Source organism: Micromesistius poutassou (assembly GCF_964030765.1).
Source record: "Micromesistius poutassou genome assembly, chromosome: 11".
Classification (NCBI taxonomy): Eukaryota; Metazoa; Chordata; class Actinopteri; order Gadiformes; family Gadidae; genus Micromesistius; species Micromesistius poutassou.
In genome coordinates, this window is record NC_140281.1 from 2,571,391 (window position 1) to 2,592,243 (window position 20,853).

At 42.7% G+C, this 20,853-nt stretch overlaps 2 protein-coding genes across 14 annotated transcripts in view; one reads left to right on the forward strand and one right to left on the reverse strand.

Annotated features, from left to right (window-relative positions):
* Positions 1–4,381: 4,381 nt before the first annotated feature.
* On the forward strand, positions 4,382–12,588 carry LOC311355896 (uncharacterized protein; the record flags this gene model as incomplete). The annotated part of the gene is made up of 8 exons (XM_084475711.1): positions 4,382–4,474; positions 4,994–5,173; positions 5,993–6,064; positions 8,217–8,327; positions 10,217–10,270; positions 10,473–10,590; positions 10,698–10,978; positions 12,574–12,588. 8 exons carry the CDS (start codon positions 4,382–4,384, stop codon positions 12,586–12,588), a joined length of 924 nt encoding a protein of 307 aa, XP_084331837.1.
* A 5,781-nt stretch (positions 12,589–18,369) lies between these two features.
* Positions 18,370–20,853, reverse strand: part of LOC311355268 (uncharacterized protein) — a 63,775-nt gene continuing 61,291 nt past the window's right edge. For all 13 annotated transcript variants that reach the window (XM_084475017.1, XM_084475009.1, XM_084475016.1 and 10 more), the window contains 2 exons: positions 20,677–20,785; positions 18,370–20,112 (listed from right to left, as the gene is read on the reverse strand). In XM_084475017.1, coding sequence (XP_084331143.1) covers positions 20,020–20,112; positions 20,677–20,785 — 202 coding nt within the window. In that variant the 3' untranslated portion in view covers positions 18,370–20,019. The remainder of the gene's footprint in view (positions 20,113–20,676; positions 20,786–20,853) is intronic.

Consider the following 20,853-nt stretch of genomic DNA (forward strand, 5'->3'; position numbering starts at 1 on the left):
AAAAGACAATCCCCAAAGTTGACTAAGGCTACATCCTCTTGCGTCTCTTGAGCTTCTGAAACTTTTTTATTTAGGCCCACGAGCAATGTAAGCATTCTATCGATAGCTTTGGAGTGGTCACCTAGAGTTTTATCATGCGCTTTAACCTCATCCGCCACATTCATCACCTTAGACAAGCATTTAGCATAGTTTTCCCGCACAGCCTTCTCCCGTAGGGCTTCGACCCTGTAACGTTGGCGAGCTGTTATATCGTTGATTTTAACTTTAAGGGCTTCGATCTTGTAACGTCTGCGAGCTATTATATCGTGGATTTTAACTTTACGTTCGAGTTTCAGAATGCGAATAGCATAGACATCTTGTTCTGACCCTGTTTTTATGCCAGCCACAGGTACAACGGTAGAAGGTTCATCGTCTGTGTGTGTGGTTATACCGCCGCGGACCGGGCTGTGTCGTCACCACGGCTCACCTCAGGCGGATTGTTCAAAGGGGGTTTTAGAGGTAGATGGAGCGTTGGCCTTGGTCGACACCTCTTCTGCAGTATTCTGCAGGTCTGACGAGGGGGTGAGATCGCTCCTGTCCACCGATGGCTCTACTGCACGCTGTGGGGCATCCAGGCGCATGAACTGGTCGTCCCCCGGATCACCGTTAATCAGGAAGTCGCAATCTGCATCAGTCAGCTCCGCATATGTTCTCTCCGGCCGGTCTTCAGGGGCCATGTCTGCGGTACCTAATTAAAAGAAAAGAAAATTAACAATCAATAATGATCAATAACGTGATATCTAGCGCTAATGTGTATGTACATCAGTATTTACAACTACCGACCGTTTGGTAGGCCTATATCATCACCCGGTTGCACAGCTAGGACCCCTCCTTCAGTCACAATATACTCACACGCTCTCCTCTCGGCTTCACCCCTCTTTGGTCTCAGCTATGACCAGCTTTATGGTCTCCCCTGATAACAGGCTTTGAGTTTTCCTCTCAGGCCTTACAGCGGTGACATCATCAGGTTTTATAACACACTCCTGTGGTGCTGTGGGTAGAGGTGCTATGAAAAAAGAAAAAGAAAAGAAAGCATAGAATAAGAAATGTGACGAATAGCAATTAGATAATACATCAGAATACCCTAATAATATTTTGATACCTTACCTCTAGATGGACCCTCCCCATTGGTCAGATCAATAAGAGCTGGGCTTTGAGTTATCCTCGTCGACACAGTGTCAAACAGACCTAACACATAACATAGACATTGATTGTTTACCTCCAGGGTCTACATATAAGTAGTAATAATAATAATAGTAATAATTCAACCTTAATGATTAAAAGGGTAGGGTTATATACATACACTGTGGTGGGTCTGGATAATGGAACACATGTCCCTGTGCATCTGTTGAAATACCTAATAACCCACTTTTTCATCAAAACAAATATTAAAAAAAAAAAAACAGTTACACAATGTCATAGGTCTAATATAACTGAAATAGAGAAGGTATTAGGAGATACTCACTGCTGATCAGCATGTTGTAGTGGGCTGTGTTTGTCTCAGTACGACTTGCGAAAATAAAAAGAGCTGCAGAGGTGGTTGTCTTCTCTTGGGTATGGACAGGGAATCAGTTGCCTAACAAATCCTGATCTATGGGTTTTTTTTTTTTTATAACCCCACACCCAGTCGACACCCCTCAACGTATCAGATTCATTGATCACCACCCACCCCCCCCCCCTGGACATATGCAAATCCTTCACCCCTAGGCCTACGCCCAACCTTGATCATCTCACAACCCCTGATCATCCATCGGTATCTGGTAAAATCGCTGACCCACAATAAAACATTATACAAACTCTGGATGGTCCACTTTACCCCCTCCTCTTCCCCATCCGAGAAAACAGACACACGGCCTTGCACCCTTCACTTGATGAACTTCCTCTACTATCTGCGGGAAAGCAACTCCGAATTAACAAACACATAACCCCCCCCTTCCTCATAACTCCTATCTGGACACCTGCAAATCCTTCACACACACACACACACACACACACACACACACACACACACACACACACACACACACACACACACACCAGGTCTGTCAGGACACTGCCGGGTCATAGACAGCAGCCCACCCAATAAAACATTATACAAACTCTGGATGGTCCACTTTACCCCCTCCTCTTCCCCATCCGAGAAAACAGACACACGGCCTTGCACCCTTCACTTAATGAACTTCCTCTACTATCTGCGGGAAAGCAACTCAGAATTAACAAAACACATAACCCCCCTTCCTCATAACTCCTATCTGGACATATACAAATCCTTCACACCCACAGCGTGTCCGCATATTATATATGTAAATATTAAATGCATGGTCAAAGGATAATGAGTGGAAAGTTGCTATCATTTAGCAACACAGCAACGAGCGCTGGAGCTAGTCTATGAACAGCAGCGCATACATTAGTTATCCCACGTTTTGATGGTAGTGTTTATTTCGAAGCTTTTACCCAGCGTGCAAAATACCCGTCAATATTCGGGGTAATGCAATCCAAGACAAACAGTCTATAGCCTACATGACAACACACACACACGCCCCCACTTAACAATTTTGATAAACCGATATGCTATAGTATTCGTAAAGCAAACACTGACATAGGAGGCTGCATTGACTAAAGTTGTTTCGATGTACGTTGTTTTAAGGAGAGACCAAGATGTACATTACAATGCAAACACAACAATAATTGGTATCAATCTGGCGCATTTTAGAAGAGCAATCAACTGAATAAATGCCAGGTATATATCCTATCAGACACGCAATCAGTGAACTTGCAAATGAGAGCCTACAGTATGACCGATCGCGTGACATTATTTAACCATCCATCTACAGCAAATACGATCAGCCAGATACATCATTGACACACAAAGCACATTCGTCCATCCTGGCAGATGCTGACAGCCCACAACGAGCCAAACAGCACCACGGCGGGGTGCTCTCTCTCGCTCTCGCTCGCACACGCACACACACACACACACACACACACCCACACCCACACACACACACACACACACACACACACACACACACACACACACCCTGGCCTTGCACCCTGCACTTAACAAACATCCTCTAATGTCTGTGGGAAAGCTGCTCAGAATTAACAAACACATAACTAACCCTTCTTCTTGACACCTATCTGGACACACACACACACACACACACACACACACACATACACATACATACATACATACATACATACATACATACATACATACATACATACATACATACATACATACACACACACACACACACACACACACACACACACACACACACACACACACACACACACACACACAGTCCCACAACCAGCCCCCGCAGATCTGCCTGCCCCAGTCAGGTTGCTGTCAACAGAACCCCCCAATAAACATTATACGACCTCCGGCACTCTAAACCCATTAGCACACCCTACTCCACCACAAACACTTGCTCAGACATCATCCCCCAGAAAACTGTGGCACCCGGGGAAAAACGAGCTCACAGCCATACGCCCACTTCCGGTCTGAGACATGAATATTAATATCTGGACAGGAAGTAGGAGAGCTCCGTGATCGTCTTAAGGGGGATATATTATTAACTACTCACAGAACACTGCAAAATCCACACACCAAGGAACCCAGATGAAGAATCCGACCTCTTAATTACGGAGGACCGGCTCACTGACGAGATTCTGAAACTGAAGGTATTTGCACACTGTGGAGTATTTGTATGGTTTTTCTCATTGTTAAATTTATTGAGGCTGTAATATTTGCTATTTAACATCATAGATGGAAGCTGTGCGAAGTCTCTGCAAGGGGTGTGCCATAGACTCCAAGGGCTCCAGGATGGACCTTATTATGAGGCTCCGCAAAGAAATGCAGAACCGGTCAGCATATGACAAAGTGTTTGCAAAGGTCTGGGGGGCTTCTGGTGAGTTGATTTATATTCAAAAGTGTTTGCATCAGTAATAACTTTCAGACTTCACTACATTTCACTGTAATGGTTACTCATAGCGGGTACGATAACTTTATTTTACCAGGTGGATGTGCTGTGGTCACATGCCCTTGTGCTGTTGTTTATGGAGTTAAACTCAACCTAAGGGCTGAGAGCCCAAGAGATTGTGCTGATCTGCTGCTATCAACGAAGCATTTCCCCAATGTGACCTTGTATGATTTTGCAAGGGGACTGGCAACACATACATACAAACATAAGAGAGCCATAGTCCTCGCCCTTAAGCCCTCATGAGGGGAGACTGCTGGATCCTACTGATGACAACATCAGATTGGCCTCTGCAAAGAAAGTGAAAGTCAGCTTGTCTTGGCTAACTACAAAGAAGCCAGTACCTGATGAAAATGGCCACCCTATTACAGGGTCATCAGAGCATTATGCTCTTTGTGACCACTTTCATGAGGAACACCAAAGACCCAAAGGATGTTCTGCGCAAGGTAGAGCTTGTGCCTGAGTTACGTGGCTGGGCCAATAGCCAGTGTGCCGAGCAGCTCTTCAGTGGATTGAGGAAGAACAACCACTTCTTAGACATGATGAGTCCATCGTCCCATATTTTTTTTAATGAGGAACATTTTGCACCACTACAACAATGGACGCAATTCCAAAACAATAGAGGACATGAAGAAAACATTGGGAGTGCACTGCAAATCCAGTTGAACTCCAGTGGGCAGACGGTTTTAGGTTGTGACATTCGGATGTTAAACTGGTATTGTCTTTGTAAAGCCATCTCCTGCAATAAAAAGGCTTTATTAATCCAATGTGTGGAAATTCCTAGCAGTAATTGTTTGTTTTGGTTAACACATACTGTTTAGAATGTCAAAGGTCATAATCTTAATTGTTTCCCTTGCCTGCTGACAGCATCAGCAGCCACTGCTGCATCTTGCACAGCTGCCCAGTCTGTAAACACTGCAGCAGCCTCTGTTGTGACACAATCTGTGGCACCCCCTGCGAACCAGGCCGCTGCCATCATCCCACCACTGACCACCGGTATGAACCAGGCCGCTGCCATCATCCCACCACCGACCCCTGCTGTCAACGTAGCCCCTACAATTAACGTAGAAGCTTCTGGCATGAGTGCGACAATAGCAGTGGAAGCTCCAGCTACAACCACAACAGGTATTCCAGAGATCATCACAGTACAAAAATGTAGCACCTAATACTACACTATCTAATGCACTAAAATATAATGTTGTACAACTTGTAACATTATCTACTAAGTCAGTTGCTAGAAAGACATGCTATGGTACAAATTCCACACATTGCTTATTATGTTTCTGTCATTTCTGAAATTGGGCTTCTCTGACCATATTGCAGGAGGGTTTGAGGTTTGCAATGAACACTTGTGGAATGAAGCACATATAACACATATGTGCAGGAAGGGAAGTAACGGAGCATGAGATGGACGAAGGACAATTGACATGGGTAAATGTATTTTTTTATTTTTCTTGATTTAGTTCTAATAGGCCTAATATGGCCCACATTAAACAAAGTGAAGTATTTTCTTCATATAATTTAGTTCTAAAGAGGTTTTCTATTGTCGTTTGTTTTTTGCTGTCAAGTATGATATAGTAGTAAGTACTTAACTGACTGTCATTTTAAAGCTCGATGATGTGTTGGATGAGGCGAGGAGATTTCAAGTGGGCACCACAGTTTTAAAAAGGCTGGACTTCCTGTCCCTGGGATTGGACAGAGAAGTGGAGGCAACAGTAAGTACACTTTTAATCACACAAATATTTGAAAATTGTTTAGTAAAATGTCTTTGCAATCCATAAAACATTCTGTTGTTTTATTACAGATCGTCAACTGTTGTTTATCACTGGTCATCAAGATTGCCAGGCAAAAGGTGTGTATGGATATTTTTTGTATCATTTCAAGGTACAACTTTCTATCATTGATAGTGCTTATTTATTTTGTGTAAACCCAAATAATTTAAACTGGTGTTCTGTGATTTACAGGGAAAGGATGTTCATGCTGTGGATATCCCCACTTGGAGACCTCTCAATGTCGACCCGTTTCTCTCGCTGCCAGTAAGTTCTATGCATGTGTTGTGTATGGCTTAAGTTTGTTAACCCTGTACATAGTGACAGTATCTCGTACTATTGTTGCGTATCTAAAAATATCTTCATGTTGAAACTACAAGCTCTTATTGTTGTCATTCGAATGATGCAGGTAGATGCAGCATCTAGAGACTGCATCCTTTTTCCTGTATGGAAACCAGGACACTGGATACTAGGTGTAAGTTTAACAGGCATCATGTCAGAGTTTTTTATAAGAATGTCACCATTTTATTATTATTTGGTCACATGACATACTTTTCAAATATTGCATCTACTTTTAGATTTTAAATTCCAGCCACACATTGTCATGAGAAGTGTAATCTATGTCATGTAAAATAATCTGCTTTGTCACATATATGTTCACTTAAAAGTTATGAAAAGGGCATTACAGTGAAGCTGTAATGTACATTTGCAGTAGTACAATGCAGATTCAACCTCTACTATATTTTACAGGTCCTGAAGCCTAAATTTAAGAGGATACGTCTTCTTGATTCCTCCAAGCTTAGTTGCTATGGAGACTGGCATTATTTATCCATGTTCATGTTTCTAATATTGAGGAACCGTTCAATGTTCCCGTAAATTAATGTTTGGTTCATTTTTCTGTTTTGCATGGTGTTATATTGTTATTATTCATATTGTTATGTTTAGGAACCGTTCAATGTTCCTAGTAGAGTTAAGAATGTTGGCAACCGTTCAATGTTGCTTTTGCTGTGTTCTAAAGAAGCCTGTAGAGTTAAGAATGTTATCAACCGTTCAATGTTGGTTCTGCTGTGTTAAAAAAAGCCTTTTGGTGATGTGTTCATTACATTTGTGGTGATCACGGTAGCACAATCTGGAGTCATACTATGCACACCTGCTCCACTGTTGCTGAAACCAATAATGGAAGCCAATTAATTAAGCAAGCTTAAATGGCTTAAAATGTTGACCACAAATGTCACGTCACATCAAAATCATGTGAGGTCTTTAATAGTGTATTTCACCATGCTATCCTTTTGTCTTTTATAGCACCATTGCAGCAAAGATAGTGCCAGGATCCTGGGCATTTGTTTCAAACAAGGTGATGGAAATTTCGGATTTATATATGCCTTGTGAAATGTGCTATGCATTGGAATAGTACTAAGAAATGTAATTGTATTAAATATATTTAAATATAATTGAGTTGTCAATAACTTCTGGCTTTTTTATCAGAATATTCCAGAACAAGCAGGCAGCGCGGACTGTGGCGTGTTCATGCTAATGGTAAGTGATAAATAAGTGATGGGATTGTGCACCTCGGCATCAAACATAATAACATAAGCAGGTGCCAAGAGAAAAGGATAATTGACATGGTTTATATGTACAGTAACAACTGTGTATCAACTGTTCTATCATATGAAAAGAATGTTAACCGTTGTTTATAATATGGATTACAGTACGCACTGTACATGGCACTGGACTGGACCTTTGACTTCACTCAGGTCAGCAATTTAAATATGAAATTGTTAATGTACAGATTTTAGGATTTAAACTACAATGACATCTTTCTTCATCTACTAGCATGATATGCCACATATAAGGAGATGGTGGTGCCAGCTTCTGTTAGACAACATTGAACACCAAAGGTATGAACAACTTCTTACTTGATAACTACGATGTGTTTCTGTGGGGAGGGGGGGGGGCTTAAAGGAACAGGAAAGGTACTGTAGTTTGTATTAGTCCCCAGCAAGAGGATTTTGTCAACAATAATATCACTTTGTTTTCCTGTACCAAATGGACTCTTAAACCGAAATATGAACCAAACCATGTGTACCGTCAAACCCCCCTACATGAAAAGCATCTTGCTAATGTCACCCCTTTGACATTTCTACGTAGGAAGAGAAGACGGATAGAGCCCATGACACATGGAAGAGAGCAGGAGCAGGAGTTGGCAACATGTTTTGAGCAGGTCTTTTATTTATTAATAATTTATTTTTGATTTTGTTTGTTTGCATGTGTTTCTTTTTTGAGGGAATATAATATTTATTGAATACATTCAGTGCTCATTCAGTATTTCTATTAATGCTGTTTGGCTTAATACTAACTGGAGATGATGTATTCAATAGAAGAATCTTATTTGTTTCAGTTTCCATCTTGCCTGTTGGAGATCGTCTTTGCTGAGGTCGTTCTTCATGATGGAGACAGAGCTCTAATGACCCTGTCCCTGGTGCCTTCCTGCTTCAGAGAAGTGGTGGAGAGGGAATACTTCAAGAGAAAAGTGCATTTTCTGTGGCTTGACAGTAAGATTACAAAAACGGTCGTAGCTTTACTGGTTGCATACTGCATGTTTTCCATGTTAAATCAATTAGAGAAATCATCTTATTCTCAAAATTGTTGTAACAACAGGTGTTGCAACAGGTGTTGCAAACTGGACCATGTTCTCGGCACAATACAGGGCAGACTTTTACAAAATGTACACTCTGGATACGTTTAGAGAGTGCAGGGTGACTTTCAAAAACTGCATACCAGGTATGAAAATTATGCATGGAAATGTAATGAGTACTTCTTTCAGTTATTGCTACCTAAAGATGGCAGTGAAAACTTTTAAAAACTTTGTAGAAGTTGTTGCAAAGACTGTAGTGTGTTAACCAAGTACTTGAAGACAAATTTATTCCTATTCCATGGGCATCCATAAGGCAGTAATGATGGTCTCCTGCAGTAGTAAACGAATAATAAATATGGATATAAATAATTTAATAACTAATAATTGTAGCCGTTTAAAACTGACACAAGTAAACATTGCAATTACATGTAATAAAACCCAAGAGACACAAAAATAGAACCTTACAGTGAGTATCTCTATGGGTAGAATACTGACCAGAGGACTTCTAGACACCAAGGGTTTCTTCAATGTGATAATCCATAGAAAATAAAGGGGGGCCCTCTAACAAGGACTGTTTTTATTTACCGACAGGCTACAGGAAAGGGGAAAAGAGGGGGGCTGCAGGGCATCTACTCCGAGAACTTGCACGCTGGCTTCTGCTCTCACACACAATAAATGGGCCATGGGTTGGTGGGTGAACATTCATTCATTTATTTTTATTTATGATTTTATTTGGTTGAAAAGTTTCCAGGATGCTGTGAATGTTGGTCCAAATAGGATCTACAGAGGGGCAACTCCAAAATATATATGAAAATGCTTTGTGTCCGTGTTTATGCCACATCAGGATTTGGATACACAACTAATACTTGTTAGTAGGATCAATTATCTATTGGTTTTTGTCTTCTCATGGAATTTGTTGACAGAATATATCACTAGATTTATCCTTTCATATATGTCACTCAATATTTCTGATGTGACTTATTGAGTTGATGATGAATTGTCCGGGGGGGGGGGGGGGGGGTCATGCAGGGTCAATTGCAGGGTCATAAAATAAAATTATATCGCCGGGGGGGGGTTATGCATAAAGTGATCAGAGGTCCAAATCCCTCCGGTGGGTCTTAAAATAAATAACCAACAGTCCCTAAGTTACGTAAGTTGCAAGTTACAAGTTGTAAGTTACTTGTGGAGACCACGAGTGGTTTTACCACAAGTCCATTGGGTTGAATTTGTTATTACCCAGTGTGCTTTGTGGAATGGTCTCAATGTTTTGTTTTATTTCATGTGAATAGCCTAGGCCTAATTTACTAGTAGGCCTTTTTTTCAAAAACCAGATGTTCGTCACACTATGTTATTGATGTGAAATATTAATGGAGGCTATCGGGTGACAGCAGCAGAGGGCTAACCTGCTGTGGGACTCCCAGCATCCTGCTCTTAAAGGTGACATATTATACCACCAGGTGGGAGTGGGATTAGACCTTACAAGCCGTTTTTTAAAAATCACAAGTGGGCGTGTGCACCTAGATGTACGATGGTAGACTGATCTATCCAGCGCACATCTAGGTGGACACGCCCACTTGTTCAAACGGCTTGCAATGGCTAATCGCATACAGACCTAGTGGTATAACATGTCACTTTTAAACACGCTGACGCTGGAGGGGTGTTCTGACAGGCAGTGTGGCGTCGTTCTGATAGGCTTACCTTTTTTTTGTGATTATTAATATGCGTCTTCTCTCTCCCCTGCTCTCTGTCTCTCCCCTGCTCGCTGTCTCTCTCCCCCGGACCAGGGCAGGACGCCCGCCTACTACTACAACTGCTCCAGAAAGGGCCACTTTGGCCACGTGAGTCGCCGCTTCAGTCTGCACCGCAGCATCCTCTCCTCTCGCCCCTCCCTCTATCTCTTTACCCTGCTCTCCCTTTCTTCATTTTCTCCAAAGCAAATAATGAATCAAATTTATGATCTAAAGATGAATATTATCAAAAAATATAGCGAGCGTGTGCCCTTTTTGCAAGATCAGTATTAGGTGTTTGTGTGTGTCTCAGGCATGTACACAGCGTTGGATGTGTAATGGGACCTACCCCAGCATGCCCTTCATCAATCACTACGACACTCTCGTCAACTTCAACCAGAGGGAGCACAGGGTGAAGTGGAAGGTCAAAGGTAAGCTCTGTCTCTCTTCTCCTCTGACACACAGCACCCTGACCCCACTAGTTTCAGAATGCCACTGAATAACGTTGTGATTTTATTTACTATTCCCCCCCGTCCAGAACTTGAGGAAGCCGGCCTGCTCGGCACCACACCCAAACCCCCCCACTGCCCCGGGACCACCGAAGAAGGGGCAGAGGACCAGCCACTACTACAAGAAGAAGAACCACCACCGGCAGCAGGAGAACGCCAACACCCGCCCCCAGCTCCACCCCCACCCACACCCACGCCCCGCTGGCCGGCCGTCGTCTTCAAGATCAAGATGTCCGCCAAGCTGAAGCCGACGCCCGTCAGCGGCACCGCCAACCAGTGGAAGCCCAAGCATGACGTCCCCGCCACCAAGGCTCCGCCCTCCTCCTCCTCCTCCACCACCGACGGCGCCGCCACACCACAGAAACGCACGTTCTACGAGGAGGAGTGCTTCTCCCGGGGCGGGGAAGAGAAGGCTGCGAAGAAGAGCAGGAACAGGAACAAGAAGAACCCCAACCGGCTGAACTGGGGAGCGGCGGCGACGGAGCCGCGCACGTCGCCCTTCAAGCGCGAGTCCTACACCCCGCAGCAGCTGTACAGCGGCCGTGGGGCGGGGAAGGAGAAGGGGAAGAGGGCCAGCAGAACGAAGAAGAGGTCATCTAAAGGCGGTGGCACAGACATGTACCCCGCCGACGAAAACCTCTTCACCATCAAACAGGAAAGGGAAACGCAAGCAGTAGAGCGACACGGTTACCGCTACAGAGCTGAGCTGTTGGTCTTGTCAGCCCGAATTCTGTTGGTTTATATGAACACACAACACAACACACAACTGGTTGAAACACTGCAGTAGCAGAAACCTCAAAGATGAATGGAAGGCAGGTTCAGAATAAATGTGGAGATGTTTCTTCATGGTCTTCTAAGTGGGTTGGTTTATTTACTTCCATGATGTTAAGTCAAGTGAAGGCGAGTTAACCAAAATTGATATTAATAAGTGGCTGTCAAAGGAACCAATTGTTAATGTTTTACCTTAATTTCCTTATGAGTCTGCTCAACCTCTGTTCAAATAAAAAAGGTTTTGGCTTGTAAATCTGTCAAGCCTATAGACTTTGGTCTCATTTACTTTCATGCTGTGCGTTTGCAAGTTCCAACTTGGAGATTGAATATAGTATAGGAGACTACCATTGTGCCTCTGATATAAGCTGGTAGTTTTCAGTGCTTTAGTCTGCTTATTCTTGTAATAGGCCTATAAAACAGTCTACTGCAACACCTTGTGGTTATATTCTGATAATCAAGTTCTCGAATGGAGGACTAAGCAGAGGAATCATTCACGTTGGAAGTAATCTCTTCAACTCACTAAACTCCATGCTTATTTTTTTTTTACTATTTCAGTAGCTTTTAAATTTGTTTTTCATGATTGATGGACGTGATATTAAATATTGATTTGATCCAATGATGGCCGTTTATCTGTCAACTGTCTTGAAATCTCACGTTTTTCTGGACACGCATGTGTGCCTACTATAACTATAGCTTGTATAGTCTTATATCTTTACTGAAGCGAGTTTAGAGGCTGTCATAATGTTGACCATAACTGTAAATGCACACCAGTCAACCACCAGCAAGTCCCAGAGACAGAGTTGGGATATGGGAAAGGTATATTAATTATGTTACTTACATTTGACATGCTTTATGTTGTGTTTTTCAACGAATGTTTACTTTGCTAAGCAACGTGGAACCAGTCAGCTTCAGATATGATCCATCTTGTGGAATCTGCGCAGTCAGAAGAGCTTTGGGCCCGGTTTCCCGATAACGTCCAGTCTTAACGCGCTACAAAGACTCCTACGTTTAGACGTATCATTTGTTTACCTACATAGGCATGGTTCCCGAATGGTCTCCTACGACCAGTTCAGTAATGCATTACATTACTGGCGTGAGATTCTGTAGAATCTTGTAATGCATACCTTATTGCAGGGTCCGCGGGAGTAAATGTTGACTGTGGAAAAAAATATTATTTAATAATAGGTAAGACCGCACGGGGATGGATAATGAGCGTCGTCAACAATCAGGATCGCCCCGATCCTGATTGTTGACGACGCTCATTATCCATCCCCGTGCGGTCTTACCTATTATTAAATAATATTTTTTTTTGTTATAAAAACAGATTTAAAAAAAGATATAAAAAAATATGAAAAAAAATTTATATTAAAAAAAGATATGAAAAAAAAATAATATTAAAAAAATGTATATAAAAAAAAATTATGAAAAAAAAAATTATATAAAAAAAAATTATGAAAAAAAATTTATATAAAAAAAATTATATAAAAAAAAAATTATAAATTAAAAAAATAATAATTAAAAAAAATTGGACCTGCGCACTTTTTTTTGATCTGCGCGCGCATCTCCAAAAAAAGATGCGCGTGCGCAGGTCCAAAAACCTGCATGCGCAGGTCCAAAAAAGATGCGCATGCGCAGGTCCAAAAAAAACATTGTGCGCAGGTCCAATTTTTTTTTTATACTTTTTTTTTTAATTTATAATTTTTTTTTTTATAATTTTTTTTATAATTTTTTTTTTTATATAATTTTTTTTTAATATAATTTTAATATCTTTTTTTAAATCTGTTTTATATATATTTATATATTTTTTTATAATTATTATTTTTTAATTATTATTTAATAATAGGTAAGACCGCACGGGGATGGATAATGAGCGTTGTTTAAGATGAAATTACAATGCCAAATATGGCAGACACCTTCAGATATATGAGAGACCCCCTCAGTTTTTTGACTTTGTTGCCTTTTTGGGAGCTTGGTTCCCTCTGGCTCCCACGTAATTCGATTTATACATTTCAGAGCTGCCAACTTGCACGGTTTCACCGTGTGACACACGTTTTTGCCTGCTTACACACGCCACACATCCAATTCCTCACGGCACCTGGCACGCTCTCTCTCTTCCTGTTCCGCTTGTCCGTGGTGGTGGCTGTGGTCCGGAGCGGCGTGGTGAAGCCGCATGCCATGCTGGCAAGAGCGTCCTCTCTTCCTCCGCAATAACGCACGCTCCCTCCTTTGGCGCAGCGCTATAGCGACATACGCTCTCTCCGTTGGCGCACGGTGTGGCGGACTGCTGGGGTCTCGGGGCTGAGTTGCTCTGCCGTGGGCCCTTTGGCGTGGTTGCGCGGTCTCCGCGGGGTAAGTCTGCGTTGTCCGCCCCTGGTTTCAGCCTGTTGGGCCGCTCCCGACTGAGTGTATTGTTCTGCTTATGTCTTAGACCATCTCCCCTTGGCGATCCGTAATGCCCTGCTGGTGAGGACCAGAAACCATCATCGCTACCATCTCCTGGACCCGCTGCTGTTTTGGCTCACTGGGACTGTCCTGACGCTCTTCTGAGCCTTGTTGAAATCACATACTGAGGCTCTTGACAGAGCTGGTGTCAGGGCTCACTGTAGCATACTTTAAGATTTCGTTCAGTTGATTAGTTATATTTGAAAATATTTATTCTGTATGCATTTGTTTAATTTGGTTGAGCAATATTTACTTTTGTTGTTTAATGAACATTAGTTACTTTTGTTGTTTAATGAACATTATTTACTTTTCGTTGTTTAATTAACATTATTTACTTTTCGTTGTTTAATGAACATTATTTACCTTTGTTTTGTTTGTTTCTTTGAATTACTTGAAGTATATTGTTGTGTGTGTGTGTGTGTGTGTGTGTGTGTGTGTGTGTGTGTGTGTGTGTGTGTGTGTGTGTGTGTGTGTGTGTGTGTGTGTGTGTGTGTGTGTATGTATTAACTGGGAGGCCAGTTTTATAATTTGATTTCTTTTCTTTATGAACAGGTGCTGAGGGCCAGGCGGCGACCCAATCTCTGGTGGTGGTCCTTTTCGTCACAAACTCCTTGTCTGTGTGTGTCTGTAGTGTCACGGGTGTTTTAGGTTAGTTATTCCTCCCCCTTGATTTGATTTCGGGCCGTCGTACCTGGCCTCCACAGCCTTGTTCACGTTGTTCTACGGCCCCAGTTTAATTACGTGCCAGTGTTATTAGTTTTAAGTGTTTGCAAAATAAACTTTTATACTTTTCTAAATACGTCTCTGCCCGTGGTATACGAACCTGTGTTGACCATTGTAATAGTAGTGAAGGTATGTAACCACTTCTTCTGAACATATATCTCCTGGGGCGAAACTCCCCAGGTGGCGTTGTCGGTGTACCTTTCCCACCCCTCCACTTGCCACAAGTAACATAATTAATATACCTTTCCCATATCTGACCCAACTCTGTCTCTGGGACTTGCTGGTGGTTCCAAATTTAAAAGCTACTGAATAGTAAAAAATAATAATAATAATAAGCATGGAGTTTAGTGAGTTGAAGAGATTACTTCCAACGTGAATGATTCCTCTGCTTGGTCCTCCATTCGAGAACTTGATTAGCAGAATATAACCACAAGGTGTTGCAGTAGACTGTTTTATAGGCCAGGGATGCAAACAGACCTATGGTCAAAAAAGAGAGAGATTTTCGAAGCCCGCGCCCCCGCAGCAAATATCAAATAATGACATTTCCACCAACCTCTGCCATCCCCGGCCCACCCTATACACAGACAAAGTGCAAACTGAAATTCTTAAAATGAAAATCCACAAACGTTAATTTTGTTTAACTAGTCTTCAACACACACACACACACACACACACACACACACACACACACACACACACACACACACACACCTCTCCATTGGCAATCCGATTGCACATTGGAATCGGGAGTACTACACTTTCCCTGATCTTTTCGGCTGCTGAGGCCTGATTCTGGCTGGTAGCTGGTAAAGGATTGTCCTTACAGAGGAGCTGGGCCACACTTTGGGTAGATACGATGGAGGCCACTCTCTGTGTGTGTATTGTGCTCTGGCAGTGTTCCAACAGGGCATGCAGCCCTCTGGAACCATAATTTATCTCTTTAACGCAGAGAGTGCATTTAGCACATCCCTTTTTTTCAAAAAAAATGTTAAAAGTCTGATAGTTTGAAATTGCGTTGACTGCCTTGACCTCAATTGCAGTTTCAACTTTTAGCCAAGGCCACTTCCAACTGGTTTTACATCCTTTATCCACTTGTTGCACAGTAAGTGCCGCACTCTCATCAAATTCTCTCATTCTGCAAATGAAGAGTTGAATATTTTAGCCATACCTACTGTAGCATAACGCGACCAGACTGAAACCGGGACGTCTGATTACCCTAGACTTTCTGTATCATAACGGAGAGCAAAGTAGTTCACTCAGCCCCCTTTCCTCAATGTGCCCTGCGCCACCTTCAGCAATCTATTTGACTCAATTAAAATGTATTAAATGATTTTAGTATCCTTAAAAAAGCAGTGCCGCCTGTTGATAAAATAAGCCCACTCCAGTGTTTCCCACACATAGGCCAATATTGAACAACGAGCGCCACAAATTGATTCCGCTTTTCTTATTTATTTTTACTTGAACGCGATTTTTAAATGTAACTCCGCCAGCCCGTAATCGCGCCCCCGTAATGCTGCCAGTCCGACGTGTTCCCATTCCGACAGTCCTGTGCGTATGCAAATTAGCCATGTGCGCCAAACAGAAGAAGGGCCCTATCTTGCGCCCGGCGCAATTGACTTTCTACACCGATGCATGTGTCATTGCTAGTTTGCACCCGGCGCAAAGCTGATTTTCCCCCGCAGCAACCAGGCACCACTACACTTGCATGTTAAATATTATGATGTCAAAGATTATTCATACGTGTGAAACTGCATAGAAATAGCGTGTGGATTGTGGAAACATTTTTTTCCCTGCATGAATGAACATGAATGAAGTATAGTAAGCTATGCCATCCGTTAAAAATAATAATAATAACAATAATACATTCGAGCAAAGTATATTCCAGGCTTCCAAAACAAAGTTATTTGGGAAAGAACAGCAGCGGTAAGTTGTACTTTTAAATCAATGCATCTGCAAACACCGTACAGCAAACACATATGTTCTTGACCCAGACATCGTGTACAAGCCCATTACTTTTAGGATTGATGAGTATTTGATCGTGGGAAAAAACATAGTTTTACCGCGAGTGAGTATTTAATAGAATGAATGAATGCGGGTGATGCTTGGTGCGCGTGTGTGTGCGCGCCCATCTGTCTAAACACACGCAAATTAAACACGTAAGTGTATGAGAAGGAAATCGAGTCAATCGACCTGCGATAAGCAGCTGATTCTGAACGGACTCGTCTTCGAGATGGACGTGTTCTAACGCATTTTTAATCAATGAAATGTTAACACAACAGTATATATCTGACCATTTCATTTTCGAAATTTTAGGTGAAGCCGAGCTTCCCTTGCAGTAGAGTCGCCACTACGAAGGAATGCAATGCAACTAGCGGGATCTAAACAAACTAAGCTCCAGCGAATTACTACAATGCAGAAGTAGTGGAGAATGGCGAAACACAGTAACTCTAGCCTACTCTCAACCAAAATAAAAATAATCGCCGCCCGGTGCAGCAGTGTGAACTGCCCCGTTTTTAGAACGTCTCAGCCCGTCTCGTCGCAAGGAGTCGCGAGTTGCAAGCAGTTGCGTCGCGAATCTTTGGCCTGAACTGGGCTTGCATTATAAGCAGTGGCGGTTTTAGGCACGGGCGAAAAACGAGACACACGAGAAAGAAAATTATCCGCATTTTCTATTATCGATAATAACCCCCCCCCCCCCCGTGATTGGTAGATCATCTACCAAATAAGTAAATGCATAGATACAGTCAGTGGCGTAACATCATGGTGATAGCCCCGGTGCATATTTTTTTTTTGTGCCCCCCCAAAGATTCAGTCAATGAGAGTACTACTACAGCAGGTAGCAATTGCGTTGCCATGGCACACGGGTAAACAAATGACAAGACACCACACAAGTTAACTAACGATCGCTGTAGGCTTCAATATCATGCAAGCACTTTGTTTTCTTTTTATTTTGTTCTACATCACAATTGCATGCTTTAATAAAGTATTGTTTTTTCCTACCATTACGAAAATAAAATATACAAACCAACAGAGCTTTGTCTCCCCGCGACCTTATATTGATTGAGTCTAAAACGTTCTCAACGTTTCAGCCAATGAGAGTAGGGGTAGCAATCGCACATGGGTAAACAAATGATTGGAATGATTGGAATTTGGACAAATGATCATTCCTCCTCCCATACCAGCCACTCAGCTAGCCTACCTTACCGACCCGCCCCTGAGCTATTTAATTCACAAAAACATTATTTTTAATTATTTTTATTTTTTTCTTCCTCCATGGGCCCCTGACGGCGTCTGGGCCCCGGACAGCTGCACCGGTTGCACCGTCGATATTTACGCCACTGGATACAGTCTATGAGAAAACAGTAAATCAGAACGCTGCGCACGCGAAGCCAGTTGTTTCGGCAGGGCGCGCGCACCTGTATCTCGTGCTGCAAGGATTTTCACTTAGTCTGACCCTGGAGTTTGGCGCCGCGTCTGAGGGTCTGATTATAATTTCATCAACAGTAATTCTGTATTGCATCAACGGTAGATGCAATACAGAATTACTGTTGATGAAATTATAATCAGACCCTCAGACCCTCCCAGACCCCCCCCTCCCCCCCAAAAAAAACTCATCGGATCTACACGATTCACACAAGTCCCCCAAACAGCCGTGAAAAAAGCGGCAGCCGCCGAAAAGCGCGCTGTTTGCATCCCTGAACTGGGTAGAAAAAGTCAGCCTTCCACTGGTCGGAGGACAATCAAATGATTTGGGAAACCATTAGCTCAAGATGTAAAATATTTTTATTTTTTGTAAATGATCCTAAATTCACAACTTTTTTTTCCCAAAAACAAAAAGATACATAATTATTAGGTCACATTTTCTTCAAAAGGCTTCATGTGTCCATCAATAGATTCTACGACATTCTGTACACATCAGGACTGGGATCAGTGGCTTGTTAAGGGGGGGGAAATGTACAACGACTACAGGGGGTAGAGATGTGGGAGTGAGTTAGATATATACACTGTGGCTGTGGAGCAGACAGGGACGACGCCATGCTGTGTGTGGCTCTAGATATTACAACAGCCACTTGGACAGTCCACAGCTCTTTATGTGCACCAAACCAAAAATACAAAAAAAAAAAAAAAAAAAAAAAAAAACTGATACTACCAGTTTTATTCCAGGCCACAAACGGCAAGTTAAGAAGCTTCTATCAGATTCAAAAGCTCTGATTTCAAAAAACATGGGCCACACACACACACACACACACACGCGCACACAAAGTTTCAACAATTAAAATGAACAGAGACGCATATTTGCAAGTATGTAGCTGGGTTGTCATTTCCAGAAATGTTATTAGGAACATAAGCGAGGCCTTCTGTCAAAAAAAGGGGGGTTTGATTGACAAGGCAGCCAGGCAGGAAGAGGCGGATCTTCGGGAAGCCAGGAAAAAACATGTTTTCAAATAACACTTCAAATCTCTTAAATTCAAAATTATTTCATGTGGTCAATTTGTTTTCTTTTGCCTTTAAACAAAAAAAGGTAAAATGGAACAAAAATACTCTGTTCTATAAACATTCTGTACACATTTACATAATAAACCACCCTGCCTGGTCTAACAGATACAGCGTCCAGACAACCATGATGAAGGTGATGATGATGTGGTCAAGGTAGCTCTTGGTCATGATTCTCTACACGGATTTATCGTCTCGTTTCAATACAGATATTTACATAATTCTAGCCACCAAACCTCCTGCAGTTTAGAAAATAGCTTCATTCAGTAATAAATACAAAAGATCTCTTATTTTACACAAAATTAAAAAAAGAGAGGGAGGGAGAACTAAGCGAGACGGGGGGGGGGGGGGGGGGGGTGTGTGGGGGGAAACCAAAAACTGACTCATGGAATCAAGTATTTCTTCGACGGGAATTAGTCTCCAGGTTATTAGTGCAAGTTAATAATCCTCCCTTTCAGGAACTAGAACGGCATACATTCTGGAGTTAAGCTGCGTGTTGCGCTAAAGCACGTATCCGTGTCGAACCGCCACCGGCTCCGCGAAAATTTATGTACATAGATAATATTCCTCTTTTCCTTTCAAAGAGGACCAGCCCCCTTGAAGGCGGGACGTGAGGCAGGAGCCAATCGGTGAACCCACCACCGATCAGGTGACCTCTGACCCCTGCACTCGCCCGACACTGTTGGACTCGACATAAACAAAAAAAACAACAACAGCCAATCATGAAAAAGACTAAATGCCGCCAGTGAAAAGAAAAACAGTCTACATGAATATAGGATTTATGAATCGTTGTGTATGTGACGGTCAAAGACGGGATTCTCCGCTGAACACAGCACCAAGACGAAGAGAGCTGCCAACCACACTCAGAGCAGGAATGCACCTGGGAGTAAGTGTGTAAGTGTGTGTGTGTCAAGGTGAGCGTCAGTTCATCCATTTGCGACAGTTGAGCGTTCCACAGTGACAGGGGATCTTGTGTTGATCGTCCTCCAGGTCAAACTTGTAGTCGTAGGAGAGCTGAGGTGAGACAGACAGAGAGAGAGACAGACAGAGAGAGAGACAGGTAGAGAGAGGGTTGATTTAAGAGTTGGTTGACTGACAGAGGCTTGACTGGTTAAATGTCTGACTTACTTGTTTACCTCCTACTCTCCTCCTCCAGGTTATCTGACTGATTAGTATGCCACCTGGTAGTGACTGACTAGTTAACAATGGTTAACAGAAAGACTATCGCACTAACCGGTTAACTGACTTGAAGACTGATTTAACTCGCTTTGGGTGACTGACTGTTTAACTGACTAGTGAACTAACTGGTTGAGCGGTTCACCTTCTCTAATTTAGAGGACAGACCATTTCACTTACTGACTAGTTACCTTACTGGTAAACTGGCTAGTTAACTTACTGGTTGACCGTCTGACTACTAAATGTACTGTCTAACAACTAGGGAAAACTGTCTGACTTATTGACCGGTGAACTAGCTGGCTGAGCGTTCTCCTCTCTGGATGACCGACTGTTTAACTGACTGACTGGTTTACCTCCTCTCCTCTCTGGATGACCGACTGTTTAACTGACTGACTGGTTTACCTCCTCTCCTCTCTGGATGCGTCTGCAGGAGCTGATGATGATCTTGTTCTCGCGCTCCACGGTCACCACCTCCGTGATGCAGTTGGGGGAGCAGGAGTGGTTGACGTACCTGCCGCACAAACGCAAACGCACCGCATGACCCTTCTGCCCCAGGAGGGACTCAACTAGCGGTGTAAC